The 15,707-nt window shown below is 46.5% G+C and overlaps 1 protein-coding gene across 7 annotated transcripts in view; it reads right to left on the bottom strand.

Annotated features, from left to right (window-relative positions):
• The window catches only part of CENPT (centromere protein T), an 803,389-nt gene that overhangs the window by 532,915 nt on the left and 254,767 nt on the right, over positions 1-15,707 (bottom strand). For all 7 annotated transcript variants that reach the window (XM_040328753.1, XM_040328757.1, XM_040328752.1 and 4 more), the window contains one exon: positions 15,137-15,230. In XM_040328753.1, the coding sequence (XP_040184687.1) occupies positions 15,137-15,230 (94 nt within the window). The remainder of the gene's footprint in view (positions 1-15,136; positions 15,231-15,707) is intronic.

Genomic DNA, 15,707 nt, shown 5'->3' with positions numbered 1-15,707 from the left:
ACAGGGCTAGATAGACTGCTCGAATTTCCAGCAGATTTATGGGTAGAGACCTCTCGGAGGCTGACCATTTCCCCTGGAGAGACAAACCTCCCAGGACTGCACCCCAGCCTAGCAGACTGGCGTCCGTGGTCACAACCTGCCATGTCACGGGAACAAAGGACTTCCCCTTTAGCAGGTTCCGGGGAACCAGCCACCAACAAAGGCTCTGCCGGACTGACCGGGAGAGAGACATAGGGAGATCCAAGGCTTGAACCTTTTTGTTCCAAGCGGACAGAATGGCGTGTTGAAGCTCCCTTGAGTGGAACTGCGCAAATGGAACGGCCTCGAACGAGGCTATCATCTTTCCTAGTATCCTCATATAGAGGCGAATGGGAGGCTGATGCTTTGCTTTGACTAGTTGAACTAGTTCTCTTAAAGCCTCGAACTTCCTTTGGGGCAGGAAGACCCTTTTTAGCTTTGTGTCTATGAGTAGACCCCAAATATTCGAGCCTTTGCACAGGCATTAAGGCTGACTTGTCCAGGTTGAGAACCCAACCCATGGATTCCAGAAATTTTACGGTTCTGTGTACCGCTGAGTTTAGATCGGCCACTGACCGGTCTACTACCAATAGGTCGTCTAGATAGGCTACTATGGATATGCCTTGAGACCTTAGATAGGCTAACAGTGGAGCCAATACTTTCGTGAAAACACGAGGAGCGGTGGCCAGACCAAAAGGTAAGGCCACGAACTGGAAGTGGCGCTGATTTACCGCGAAGCGAAGCAGCTTCTGATGGTCGAGAAAGATAGGAACATGCAAGTATGCGTCCTTTATATCGATGGACGCTAGTAGTTCCCCTCCTTGCAGGGAGGCCACCACTGACCTGATCGATTCCATCCGGAATGATTGGACCTTTAGGAACTTGTTTAAGGCCTTGAGGTCCAGGATGGGTCTTACATCCCCGTTTGGTTTGGGGACGGTGAAGAGATTGGAATAAAATCCCAAACCTTGTTCTTCCACTGGCAGTTCTCTGATTACCCCTTGGGATAACAGATGATCTAAGGCCACTGCTAAGGACCTTCTTTTGCCGAGGTCCTTTGGGACGTTCGAGGTTAAGAAGCGCGGTGGAGGAAATTCGCTCAACTCCAGCTTGTAGCCCCCGGAGACCGTAGAGAGGACCCACCTGTCTTGGATCCTGTCTAGCCAAGCCTCCGCAAACAGCTGAAGCCTTCCCCCCACCCGGCTGAGTGGGGGAGAACCTTCATAATGCTGACTTAGTTGCTGGCTTGGCCTGTGGTTTACGGTTCCAAGGCTTTTTGGAAGCCTGAGGCTGGCCCTGTGGCTTCCCACCTGCATTGAATCGTCCAGGAGGCCGTCGGAACTGCCTGGTACCGGAAGTACTAGGGATAGGAGAGGAGGATCTCTTAAAGGAGGGGGAACCCCTAAACCTTTTCTTTACTGGCAACAGTGTACTTTTGCCACTGGAAATTTTCTGAATATAAGCATCCAGATCTTCCCCAAACAAACGCTCTCCATGAAAGGGAAACCCAGCCAGTAATTTTTTACACGGGGCTTCAGCAGACCAGTTCTTCAGCCAGAGTAACCTGCGCATATGAACTAGCGAGAGAGTGAGACGTGAGGACTGCTGAATGGAGTCCTTAATAGCATCTATGGCAAAACATAATGCTCTGGGAAACTCAGCCAAATTCTGGGCCTGTTGTGCCGGCAATTCCTTTAAGACCCATTTAAACTGGTCTTTCAAGGCCTGGCAAATCCCAATAGCCGCAATTGCAGGCTGGGTTATTCCTCTCGCCGAAGCAAAAGAGGTTTTTAATAAAGTCTCTAATCTCTTGTTTGTCGGATCTTTGAATACCAGAACGTTGTCTACTGGACAGGTCAAAGATTTGTTTACGCAGGACACAGCTGCGTCAACCTTGGGGATGCCCCATTTTTTAGTGAATTGTTCCTCCATGGGGTATAAAACCGAAAACTTCTTAGGAGGAAGAAAATATCTATCTGGATGTTCCCAATCCTTGTAGATAAGCCCTTCCAGCAGGGGGTGAACCGGGAAGGAATAATTAGCTTGAGGAGCTTTTAAGGAGCCTAAAGACGAGACTGCACTTGAAGCTGGCTCTGAAAGTGGCAACTTGAAGGCCGAACGGACCATCTCAGTGAGGGACTGGACCAACAATTTTTCGGATTGCGACGCCGAAAAGGGTTCTCCCAAAGTGGAATCCTCAGAGTCCACTACTTCCAGCTGACCTTCTGCCAGATCTCCAGAGGGTAAATCAACCTCTTCTGAGGATGCATGCCCCAAATCGAGGGACTCCTCAGAGGGAGAGGGGGACCTTGTGCGTTTTTCTCTTGAGAGAGAGGATGCAATCAAGGTCGCTAATCTCTGCTCCAGACCCCCCATAGCTGAGGCCAGAGCCTCCTGTGTCACAAAAACTGGAGCAGGTGGGACAAGGGCAGAACAGGCATCTGACAGCCCTGATGGTTCACCCTGGGCCTCCTTCAATTTTTCAGGAGAGGAAGCAGCCGCAGGAGCATGCCCGAGATCCTCTGAGCCAGATGGCGATCCCTTTGCTTTTTTGCTTCTAGTCCCTGAGCCTTTAGCCATGATAAAGCTGAGGTACTCACAATAGTTGCAACTACTTGCGAACCTATAGACCAGCACTGACGCTGCTATTTGATGGTTGGCAAGGTGCAGAGCCCACTATGCGCCTTAAGCAGATGTCACTGTCCACCACCAGTACTAAATACTGAAAGTATGTGCACAAGATCTCTGTGTCCACCGTCAGCCAGAACCAGTTAGGTGGACTGGAGCATATAAGGACTAGGTGTAATCACCTGACCTGCTCTGTCCTGTAATCTCATGTCTCATAGAGAACAGCTGAGATAGACCCCCTGCGCGCATGCGCACGCGCGCGCCGCTGTTAGGCGTGCACCACGAGGCTACGCGCGCACACGTAGCCGCACGCGCGCACATGTCGTCACACGCATCTCACGGAGCACGCCGCGCACATTCGTGCGCACTGAAGCAGCGTACAAAAAATTCATTTGTGCGCGCGCGTGCGCATAAGACACATCAATGTCGCGCGCGCATGACGCTACGCGCTCATGCATGAGGATGGAACACCACAGCTCCATGTGAGGACCAGGTAAGCCAAGTGAAGCCAAACATTTGACAACTTTTTTCTGCTTTAACCTGCACAGGAGGGGCTAACTACCTGACTAGAGATACCCCTCCTCCCCACAACACACAGGACCATATAGGAGACGCACAGACAGATAGCTTTAGGCAAACATAATGGCTCAAATAAAGGAAGGTTACTCCTAGGACCAAGTCCCGAAGCACCTTCACTTACCTGATCCAACGCTGCAGGACTCTGCAAAAACAGACAGTCCAATCTTCACCCATCACGGAGAGCAGCGTCTACAGACCTTCAGGGACCGGGGTCCATGGACAGGAACACCACACCCCTGGACCTATATCGCACCCTGTCAGTAAACTTTTGGTATTAAGAAATTGACCAAAGTACTGAATAACCAGGATCCAGCTCTCAAAGAGAAGCATTACAGGCCAAACCCCGTTCTTCTTAACCAGGGCCCGGGTACCGTCCACTTTGGCTCAGAAGCACTTTGGACGGATCCGGATTTCATGGAGGCTTTTTACATCCAATATGGATCCCTCCAGTGGAGCTCCTTGGAGCACATGTTCACTCGTGACCAACACCTTAGACACTGGCAAAAAACTGAGGTACTCCCGGTATGGGAGGGGTTATATATGGGAGGGAACTTCTTGCCTTAAGGGCGTGCCAGTGTCCACACCTGAAGGTACTCTCTATAACCCACATAGTAATTACTATGCTTCTCTGTGTCCCGTGATGTACGATAAAGAAAGAGGCACAGTACAAGCAATGCAACAATACAGCAATGCAATACAATGAAACTGAAGATAGGACCTTCCCTGCACAAGGGATCGGCCCACAGCAGTGTACAGAGTCCAAGACATAACTAATGCCAAATAACATTTAGTAAACGGTGTAACTGTGGTTATAGTTTTTTTTTAACAAATAGGTTGGTCTATATTGAGAAGACATCAAAAAAATACAAGAAACATGTTTACATAGCTCAGACAGGGTAGTGCATGTATCCGCATTAAAACAAGCAGGGATTCAACGTTCACCATAATTCAGTAACAGGCCGTATCTGCAACCCACCCTCCCATCATACACGCACCTCAACAACCGACAAAGCACACATAGCAGGTAAAATATACATTTAGAACTGTTGTGTCCATGGGAGCCACACTCTGTCGAATTTTTGGGGACATCCCCTATTGATATAAGTCAGCTTATACATTGGCAACAATGCATTCACAGAGGAGTCCCAGGCCTCTACAGTGGGAGGCCGGGGAGAGGTCCACTTCAGGAGGATCTCCTTTTTAGCATAGAACATAAGCAGGGAGACAAGTATCTTAGTGTAGCGAGGGCGCTGATCATCGTCATGAATCCCCAGTAAGGCCAGCTCAGGTGACACCGGTATGGACAGTGATAGCCGGATATTGACACATTCAAACACCTTCCTCCAGAACGTCACTAGTAATGGGCAGGACCAGAACATATGGATAAACGTTCCCTCTGGGGACCGACAGCGGGGACAACCCGGGAACCTATCAGGGTATATCCGATGCAGTCTGAGGCGTGTAGTAGACACGATGCATAAATTTGGTATGTATCAGCCTATCCCTTGACGAGATCAGTATCCTACCCCCGTCCTCAAAGCATTCCTCCCAATCCTCTTTATCAAGACCAGGGATATCCGCTTGCCACTTGTCCCAGAGGGCACCCATCTTGGGAGAGTCTACCTCCAACAGGGCTAAATAGAGCGTGGACAGCGTCTTCTTAAGCGATTCCTGAGCTAGTAGCTCCTCAACGGGGTCAGCCTTAAGAGTGATCACCTGTGGGAACTGGGCCCTAGCCACGTGCCTCATCTGATAATATCTAAATAGCATTTGCCCTGGAAGTCCATACTGGACAGTTAGCTCATGGAAGGACATCAGTGACCCCGAGTGTATAACATCTTGTAGAGTTTTGATCCCGCAACCCGCCCACAGCTGCGGGTCGGAGATAGTTCTAAAGTGAGGAAGACAGGGATTCCCCCAGAGCGGGCAGAAGGGTGAATAGCGAAGGGGACGCACCAATCGCCGCCGGGCCGAGGACCACACTTGCAGGGTGGTCTTAGTGGGCGCCGGCAGGGAGGGATACGCACCAGCCCCCCTGTAGACCAAAATCCCCAGCTCCTGAAGCGATCCCAGTATCGCTGCCTCCATGCATGTAGCCGTGTTTGACCTGGATTGTTCGAACCACCACCTCACAGTCACCAGGACCGCTGCCTGATAGTACACCAGAAGATTGGGAAGTGCAAGACCCCCACAGCGGACCGGCAGCTGCAAGGTGGACCGGGCCAGCCTAGGGGATGAGCCCCTCCACAGAAAGGAGCCTATGCAGGCATCGATCTCCCTGAAGAAGGCAAGTGGTAGCCTAACCGGGCACTGCCTAAATAAATAGTTAAATCTTGGTAGATAAAGCATTTTCAGTATGTTTATTTGTCCTAATAAGTTAAGGGGCAGATCCCTCCATCTAGAGCAATGCTCTTTAAGTCGTCTAACCACTGGCATTAAATTGAGACGGTGGAAGTCCTGGAGGTTGCGTGACACCATTATCCCCAGGTACTTGAACTCCTCCACCCACAGCAGGACTGACATACCCAATTAATCCTAACTCCGGCGAAGCGCCCAAAAAGATCGAAGATCCGCAAGGCTTCCCACAAGGAGGCGTGCGCATCCTGCAGATAAAGCAGAGCATCATCTGCGTATAGCGAGATCCTCTCCTCCAGGGGGCCAATCTTAAGCCCATGAACCCCTTCCGATTCCCTAATCAGGAACGCCAGGGGCTCCAATGTTAGAGCAAATAAACTGGGCGACAGCGGACAGCCCTGCCTGGTGCCCCTCTGGAGGGGAAAGAGTTCCGACAAAGCGCCATTTGTGCGTATTCTAGCCCTAGGGGATGCGTACAGCATAGTCAACCACTTTAAGAACTTAGGCCCGAACCCGAAACGCCTCAATACCTCCCAGAGATAGTCCCACTCCACCGAGTCAAAAGCCTTCTCGGCATCAAGGGAGGCTATGACCCGCTCGCCACTGTTGTCATGAGCAGTGTCCAGGTTGAGGAGCAGTCGTCTGATATTTATATCCGTGCCCTTCCCTGGCATGAATCCCGTCTGGTCCAGGTGGACCAAATCCTCCAGTACCGTGACCAGCCGCAGGGCTAAAATCTTCGTCAAGAGTTTAGCGTTCGCGTTTATCAGAGAAATGGGTCTATAAGATCCACATTCCTCTGGGTCTTTACCCGGCTTGGGCACCAAAACCACCACCGCTTCGGACATGGAGCTCGGGAGGGCTCCATGAGTGAAGAACTGTGCAAAGAGTGAAGTCAATCTAGGGGCCAATAGCTCTTGGTGCTCAGAGTACAGTTCCGAGGGCAAACCATCCAATCGCGGTGCCTTACCCGATTGCATGCAGCCCATAGCCTTCTGCACCTCCTCCAAAGCGATACAGGAAAACTGCTACAAAATCGAAACACGCTGGTATAGGACCCCGGCTCTCCTACACAAATTTTCCCCAGCTATCCCAGAAACATGCTGGAGGTGCGGGAGGGGGAAGGGCACTATGCTCCACATATGGTGGGATTGTGATTCCCTTCAGCCATTTTGGAAAAAGGTGCACGAGATTATTGTGCATGTTACTACTTATACCCTAGATTACTCCCCGGCACAATACCTCTTGCATCATACGCATTTAACCAGACCTGAATATTTTAAATCCCTGGCCATGCATATGGTGAATGTGGCGAGACTTTTTATCCCCGTACATTGGCGCTCCACACACCCCCCGACGATTGGGTTATAGTTCGGTAAGATCTTTAAAATCAAAAAAATGGAAGAGCTAGTTCACTTCTCCCAAGAGCGCATTGCGAAATTTACGAAACACATGGGCATGCTGGACTCACTTTAAAACAACTCAACGCTTTCAGGGTCATAATTCCTAGACTGTAGTTACTGCTGGCCTAGATGTATCGAGTGAGCGTTGTGGGGTCCAACCTATATGACTACTTCGGTGGATGACTGCTGGCACTGATGACTCCTTTAACCTTACCCTTCCCCCTCCTCCCTCCTTTTTTTAATTGTTTTCTTTTTTTCTCTCTCTTTCTTTACTCTCTTACTCTTTCTTTCCTTAAAAAGTAATTTGTGTTGTGTTATCAATGGCCATGTTGCTATATTCTACCAATCCCAGATGGTGGGATTGGAATATTGGCGGATCTACTAGCCTTGGGATATTTCTGCTATATTAATAGGTCCTGTAAGTTTGCATAAACATATGTTCATGTACTTTCATTGTCTGTATGATCTGATGTTATGTCTTTTCTCAATAAAATTATTTTTTGTGTATGGTAAAGAGTCAGTTCCGTCAAGGACTTTCAGGACAAGTAGAGGAGCTACAGCAGCTGCTACAACGGCCTCCATGTTTTTTGGCCAGAATATTCTGTCACGGTCTGGAGTCAGGCTCAGAGGCCAGTAGCTATAGCAGCAGAACAGATATTCACACAGGTCACCCTGGCTGATGACACGGGTTCACCTGAGGTGTGGGGTCCAAGCACTAACCGGTATTCACCAGAACTCCTGATGGTGAAGATGGGCTTTTCTGCGTGTTAGTGCCAGGTCGCGGTCCTCAGGATAGCCCCACCAGGAGGTGAGCAAGCCGGGGTCCGGAAGCAGATATAACAGGTAGGGATCAAGCAGAAGCATAGTCGGGGAACGAGCCAAAAGTCGGTAACAAATAGTTGCAGGTTGGAATTCAGCAGAAGCGCAGTCGGGGGACGAGACAAATGTCGGTAGCGAATGGTAGCAAAGATATGGTGGGCAGCAAGAGAGACATGAGCAAGAGATTGGTTGGTGAAGGCACAATATTCTGACAACCAGGAAGTGCAGGGACATGGCTTAAATCAGGAAGTTCATGGGAGGAGCAAAGGGTTCAAGGAAAACAAGATTCAAGACAAGAACATTCAAGGAACTATCCAAGGAGCTGTCCAGCATTCCAGGTGGCTCAGCAAGCAGAGTCACCAGACACATCAGAGGTCCCAGGTTCAAGCCCAGGTCCTAACAATATGAGCATGTCCACAGGAGGTGATAGAATGTGCCCGTTTCTCATTTACATAGCAGGCATGTGGAGGGGTGTCCATTATTCAATCTGGCCATTCTCACCTCCCATCGAGTTTTTACATTGTAGGTGATTTTAGTTGAAGAGGGGGTGTGTAACATGTTGTAAAACATTGATATTAATTTCTGAGGGTCTTTACTCAGAAATTAATATCAATGTTTTACAACATGTTACACAAACTTACAGGACCTATTAATATAGCAGAAATATCCCAAGGCTAGTAGGTCCGCCAATATTCCAATCCCACCATCTGGGATTGGTAGAATATAGCAACATGGCCGTTGATGACAATTATAGGGTTGCGGGTGGGGGTTAGGTAGAGATTCTGGGAAATGGGAATGGGTAGCATATTGAATTTGAAGAAATTGGAAAAACATGCAATTCGGGAGGGTAAATTCTAGTTTTAATGTATCAAATGTTTTTCAGTGTACCATCAGTGAGCAAATGGGAGAGGTAAAAAATTCCACTTCTGCACCAGGCTTCTGAGTCTGGTATAGTTTAGCATTCTTGGAGTGTTTTATTATGCAAGATGGGAGAATAGTCATTGTGCTTGGGTATATCTAGTCTGACAAGAGGCTAGTATCCATGTTTTCCTGTAATGAGTTGGGAGGGAGCAGTGCTCCTCTTCATTTATGGTACCCTCAATGACCACTGCTATGGCGCAGATGGGGTCTGTTGTCAGTTGGGCCCAGACAGGACATAATGTAATGTAAATCTCTCCCTGTCAGTCTTGTCTATATGAAACAGTTGAGATAATTGGGATGCCAAGTAGAATAGGTTGAATTCCGGCAGGGTCGGGCCGGCCAGATCAGTAGGATTTTTGAGTAGTCGCCATGCCAGTGTGTGCCTATTCTTCCCCAAAGGGTTTGAGAATTGTGTCTATGGTTTTAAAGTACTTCAACAGTAAATACACAGGGGTGTGCCAGAGAATATATAGAATTTTAGGAAGGAGTATAATGTTAATGAGGTTGATACGACCTTGCACTCCAAGGGGGAGGCGTGTTAATACCCGTGTTTTGGATTTAATCAGGGCAAACAGCAATTTCACGTTGAGAGAGAGAGAGAGAGACATAATCGGGCGGGGACCCAGTGACGTTCACTCCCAAGTATTTGATACTATTAACTCACTGTAGGGGTAGTTGGGACTGTAATGCAATTGGAGGAGCAAAATCGAGTGGGGGAATTTGTGACTTCTACCAATTGATCTTGAAGTGTTCAATTGTACACAAAGCTTCAGCCAGGGAGGGGCTTGAGTCCCCTAGATATAATAGTGTGTCGTCTGTATACATGCAATTTTTTTCTTCTAGGTCGTCTATATGCAAGCCCTGTATTAAGGGGTTGTGTCTGATGAAAATTGCTAGGGATTCTGTGGCCAAGGCATACAGTAAGGGGGGGGGAGAGAGAATATCCCTGTCTGGTGCCTCTGGATAATTCAAAAGCATCTGACTGCCATCCATTGGCCGTTACTCTGGCCACCGGAGCCTGGTACAGCAAGCAGATCCATCAGAGGAATTTAGGGCCAAAGCCATAATGTGAAAGGCATTTCCACAAGTAGTTCCACACTATCAGTGGATACAGCCAAGGCGTTCAATTCAACTACTACTCTCTCGCCTATGTTGTCATGATGGGCTTGAATATTCATAAATAATTTCCTCAGATAAAACAAGGTGTTCCTGCCTGGCATGAAGCTGGCCTGATCCTCGTGCACTAGAGTTAGGATAACTTGATTTAGGAGCAAGGCTAAGATTTTTGCCAATATTTTGATATCTACCTGGAGCAGGGAGATGGGTCTATACGACTTAGGAGCCAGATCCTTGCCCGGTTTGGGAATGAGAACTATAACCACTTCCCTCATGGATGTTAATAGGGTGAAAGTCTCAAATAAGTGGGTGTAAAGGGTGAGCAGCTGGGGTAGTAGAGTCTCACTATATTGTGAATAGAGTTTGATTGGTAACGCATGAGATCCTGGTGACTTAGATCTAGCAAAGCTGGCGATTGCTGCTGTCATCTCTTTGGTTGTCAACGGCGCCTCAAGTATTTCAGCTTGAGCTGAGGTCAGTTAGGGGAAGGTGAGATTACCTAAGAAGCGATAAACGGGTGTTGAGTCATTGGATGTGGTGGTGGTGTAGAGGGAGCTAAAAAACCTGTGGAACATTGCCGTTACTGCTGCAGGTTTGGTCATCATCTAACCTGACAGGTTTCGTAGGGAGATGACCACTGGATGGAGGTTTGTCCTCACTATGGGCCATGTATGCCAAAAGCTTTCCCGCTCTTTCTCCACGTTCAAGGTGTTTTTGTCTAGGAGAAGAGAAGTTTTCTTCTAGACAACTCATATTGTAGTTGGTTAACTACCCTAGATAGCATTTTAATGTTCTGCAAGGGAGAGTTCCTCCAGTACTTTGTCTGCCCTCTCAGCTGTGCTTGCTTTTAGTTTGTTAATTTGAGATACTAGGGTGGCCCTCGCGTGTAGTTTGAATGAGTCCCATATGTTTGCAAATGAGGCAGAATGAGCGTTATCTTGGAAGTATCTTTTCCATTCATCGTCAATCTGACCATCATCCAGCAACGAGAGCCAAAAAGGGTTTAGCCTCCATGTCCTAGGTTGTTTATTTATAGGGACAGCTAGTGTCATCCAGTACGGACTGTGGTCCAAAAGAAGTCTAGCGCAAAAGGCTGCATCTAGGAGATAAGGCACTAGTATCTGCAACAGAAGGATACAATCTATACGGGACATTGTGTCATGGGTGGAGTAGAAACATGAGTATGCTCTGGTATTCAAGTGCTTAGTCCTCCACTAGTCAGCGAGGTTAAATGTTGCTATTAACATGGAAAACCTGGTGGTCATACAAGGCCTGGAAATTGAGGCAACCTTTTACCTCAGGTGGTTCCAATGCCTGCTGTTTCTTCCTGTTCACCTACACAAATAAATATTGTGCCCTTTTATGTCAGTTAAAGCGGAAGTAAACCCATCATTTACGGGACGTGCCAAAAATGTAATACTCCCATTGGTTGTGCCAAACTGTCAAACCATCCAATCGCTGGTGTCAGCATCATGGCAGTTGTAGATTAAACAGAGGGAAAGATGGCAGCTTCCTTGGCTGAAAACAATAGGGGGGTTTACTTACACTTTAACAGGAGATATCTTGCTCTTTACTTTGGGAAGTGTATTTGGGAACCACCCTCGTACTTCATGTGATTTTATCTCTGGGAAACCTTTTGAAACCATTTGTAATTGATGACCAAAATACCTCAATTTGGTCACTCTGTTTTCAGGCTCCAGTTTCCATGTCCTTGTTCTTGATTCCTGATGTGATGTCTGTTGATGATTTAGCTTACCCTTGATCAGGATCAGGTCTGCCTTCACTTGTCTTTGATCATGATTTTGCTTTAAAATGTTACTCACCTAGGTTCAATAGCAGACCAGAGTTTCCAGTCCAAGTAACGAAGATGTCAGGGCTGGGCTCAGCCCTTCCTTCTCAGAGCAGGCCTCTCAGCTGTCGGTTAATTGCCAGCTTTTTCCACAGTGACTCACCTGGTGATGATATCCTGCTCGTCAGTCCTGCTGCAAACTTAAGCTGCTCAGTTGAGATCCTCTGCGACGTCGCCTTGGCCAAAATATCAAGAAACTCTCTGCTGTGTTCCTGTTTAAAGACGTGCTTGTCTTTGCGTCGCTTCTGGTTGCTGATCCTGTTTGCGGATCTCTGGTTTCGGTATTTCCTGGCTTGTTCTGAAGTACGCTCATCACTCCCTAGCTCCCTGATGTCGTGGGTTGTCTGACTATCCGTTCCGGTTACCAAACTCTGGCTGTTTTGACTAGGTTTGCTCTGTTTATACCTTTTTTACCATTATATTAAATAGTGTGATTTTTACTGCACTTCTATCTCAATCGGATTCAATATTTTCTAACACACAAGCTTTAAGTTTTACCCCAGAAAAGCCATTATTCTCTTTATATTCTGTGCATGGCCTTTTTTAGTGCCTGCATACACCTAGTAATAGGTAGGATCCAAAAATATCATAAAACCTTAACTGCATCATCATTGTTATGAAATGTACATGGTCAAGAACATGACAAACGATTAGAAAGTTTGTGAAACCAATATATTCTAAATAAATATCTTGGAAATCTTTCAGAGGTGGTACAGGAACCACAACTCAAAAAAAAAAAAAAATAGATCTAGTAAGGCCTAAAAATGAGAAAGGGAAATAAATGTGTAGCGCTAGACAATGATGATCATAATGAAAAGCAATGAGAAGAGTGATACATATAAATGCATATACCGTGAACGATAAACACAATATTGTAAATTTTAAATGAATATCAATTCTGTGTCATCTGACAAAATAATAAATAAAGTCCATAAATGTTTGAGATCTACCAAGTGAATGTGAATGGTATCAGAACATCAAGTAATTGACTTCTTCCATGTGTAATATTCCCACCACTGAAAAGAGTGCAGGCTTACCGGACCGAGTGGACATAGGGGACATACCGTATTTTCCGGCGTATAAGACGACTTTCTGGATGCAAAAAAATGCATCCAAAGTCAGGGGTCGTCTTATACGCCGGGTACGGTCTCTGCCATCACTCACTTTTTTCCTGAATAGGCGGTGCGGTGACAGTCTCCGTGCTGCGAGCGTCAATGATTTAAAAGACACTTCTTCTCAGCGTGTTCTGTGATAGGTGGAACACAAATCTTCCCAGCAGCGCCTCTGTTCTGTGTTCCTCCTATCACAGATGCCTTCTCATCCTCGGACGAGATGAGAAGACGTCCCTGATAGGCGGAACCCAGAACAGAGGCGCTGCTGGGAAGATTTGTGTTCCGCCTAACACAGGACAGTCTGAAGAGAAGGCGCGTCTTTTAAATCATTGATGCGCGCAGCACGGAGACTGTCACCGCACCGCCTGAAAAAAAAAGTGAGTGATGGCACTGGGGGGAAAGTTCAGGCACAGTGGAGGCAAGCTCAGGCACAGAGAGGGGGCAAGTGATGGCACAGAGAGGGGGCAAGTGATGGCACAGAGAGGGGGCAAGTGATGGCACAGAGAGGGACAAGTGAAGGCACAGTGAGGGGCAAGTGAAGGCACAGTCGGGGCATGTAATGTAATGGCACAGTGAGGAATGTAATGCATAGTGAGATTTGAAAAAGCCTGTTTGTCAGCGGTTCTGGCTACCCCTCAGCTTCCAGAAAAAGACAGTACGAAGGGGGTAGTCTTATACAGTGAGTATATCCCAAAACCAAAATTTTTCCTGGAAAATTAGGGGGTCGTCTTATACGCCCAGTCGTCTTATACGCCAGAAAATACGGTATGTCACCATAAGTCAAAAAGGCTTTGTATAGACTACCAACATCAACGATCAATGGACGGATCGAGAAATGACAGGTCTTCAGAGCCTCTGCTGGACAAATGGATGGAGTCTAACCAGACTTAAAATTGGAGATGGAGTCACCGGGCTGGTTTCTCAAGGGGTGTCCTGTGGTCCCCTGCAGTGCCGCTGTTCACGTCCGCATGCGGAGGCTCTGAAGACCTGTCATTTCTCGATCCGTCCATTGAACGTTGATGTTGGTAGTCTACACAAAGCCATTTGGTGACATATGTCCCCTAAGTCCACTCGGTCCGGTAATCCTGCACTCTTTATGGTGGTGGGAATATTACACATAAAAGAAGTCACTTGATGTTCTGATACCATTCACATTCACTTGGTAGATCTAGCGCTACACATTTATTTCCATTTGTATTTTTTGCTTTTTTTCAAACCAGCCGTGTTAGCAGCTATTATTAGTATTGGCAGCGCAGGGTATCTACATTGTTTTCACTTTTAAAAATGAGAAAGACTTGTGTGGGCAGAAAGGGAGATTTCATCCTAAAAACCTATTGTGGTGAGGTCTACCTTTTACCTAGTCAAGATGATCTCCCCCACCCAGGCCTCTGTGGTGTTTCGAAACCAAAAATAAGCAAACATTAAGACAGACATTCATGCTGCAAAAAGCTTGTCAATAAATCTTTGATCAAAAAACAACTTTTGTCTGGTTTAATGCTTCTTGAAGGACAAACACCATGATTTTAAGGTTTCCTGAAGGCAAAAGAGCTAGACTGAGGAAGCTCTTTTTCTCCTGTGGCATAAGTGTAGAGACGAGACCTTTTGAAATATGGCCTGCAGACCAGCACTAGAGCCAAAGGATTATTTCTCCACATCTACAGCTGTTGAGCTGATGTAGGCAATCACCCATCCCCTGACAAGGAAGCATCACATTTGTATTTAACCTAATCTGACAGATCAATCAGGTACTTGGATGAGCTTTCAGATATAAAAAGTACTGATGCAGGCCTCTTGCCCCCTGCACCATAGCTTGGTACAGGCAGGTAGAGGCATGCACTCACTGGCAACAATGAGTGTAAAAAATACCCCCCTGCCCTAATTGGTGTTCCGTTGTTACTTGCATGAACACATGCTCTCACGCCGATGCCTCCTTCCCTCATAATGTTGGGTCAGAACTGTAGTATGCATGAAAGGCAGGGGATAACGCTGCCTAACAGGCAATACCAGTGTACCTCCAGTGCCAGGTACTAGACAGCAGAGAGCATCCAATGTCCAGGTGATAGGTGTCAGAAAGAGTAAAGATAAATCTCCCCAACAGGGACATCAAAATAATCTGAAATCCAACAGATAATCTATGCTTCTCCACTTTATGCAAGTCAAAGGAGGGGGGGGGGGCTTTAAATGAGGACACTTTTAAAGAAATGATCACAGCATAAGCCACGATCTCAGAAGAGGATAAGCAGAAAGTTATTATACAGACAGCTTGCCAGTTTGCCATAAATGTGGCATTCAAATAGTTTATCTGCAAAGTATAAGATGTGAAAGAAACTACTTGCCTACTCTGTTTGGTTTCAAAAGTGCCTTCCTGTTCAGTATGATCAACAGCTGCAGCTTTAGATCTTTGTGAAACTACGATGGAAACTTCATCCTCTGCAAGAACAAAATAAACATACATACTATAAGACAAAACGTTAAATTAAAAACACAAAACCGTATCACGCTGCGCTATGTAAATTTGAAATTAAGAAATTAAAATGGAACTGCTGCACCCTTCCATCTGGATATCAGGTGTGACAAAAATATAAAAAGAAAAAAGAAAAATGGGATTTTAAAAAGGTGCCAAAACACAACACAGATATAAAATATCAAAAGTTTATAGAAAACATTTTATTTTGTTAGCATAAAAACACAGTAAATTTCAGCTCTCTACATGTTTCGCCATATGATGGCTTCATCAGGAGACTTATCAGGTACTGCATATATGCTCTCTGTTCTGCTTTGCGTTATTGAACTGTTGTATAACACTAGTCAGACAGCTTAACAATAATTCAGAAGTCAAGAAACGTAAGACATCAGATCTGTAAGTATTCTTTTTTTTCTGAATAACTTTGTAAAACTACAACATAA

The sequence above is a fragment of the Rana temporaria genome, chromosome 11 (genome assembly GCF_905171775.1).
Source record: "Rana temporaria chromosome 11, aRanTem1.1, whole genome shotgun sequence".
Taxonomy (NCBI): Eukaryota; Metazoa; Chordata; class Amphibia; order Anura; family Ranidae; genus Rana; species Rana temporaria.
Note: the sequence above shows the minus strand (reverse complement) of the source record. Positions and strands in the feature narration are given on the sequence as shown.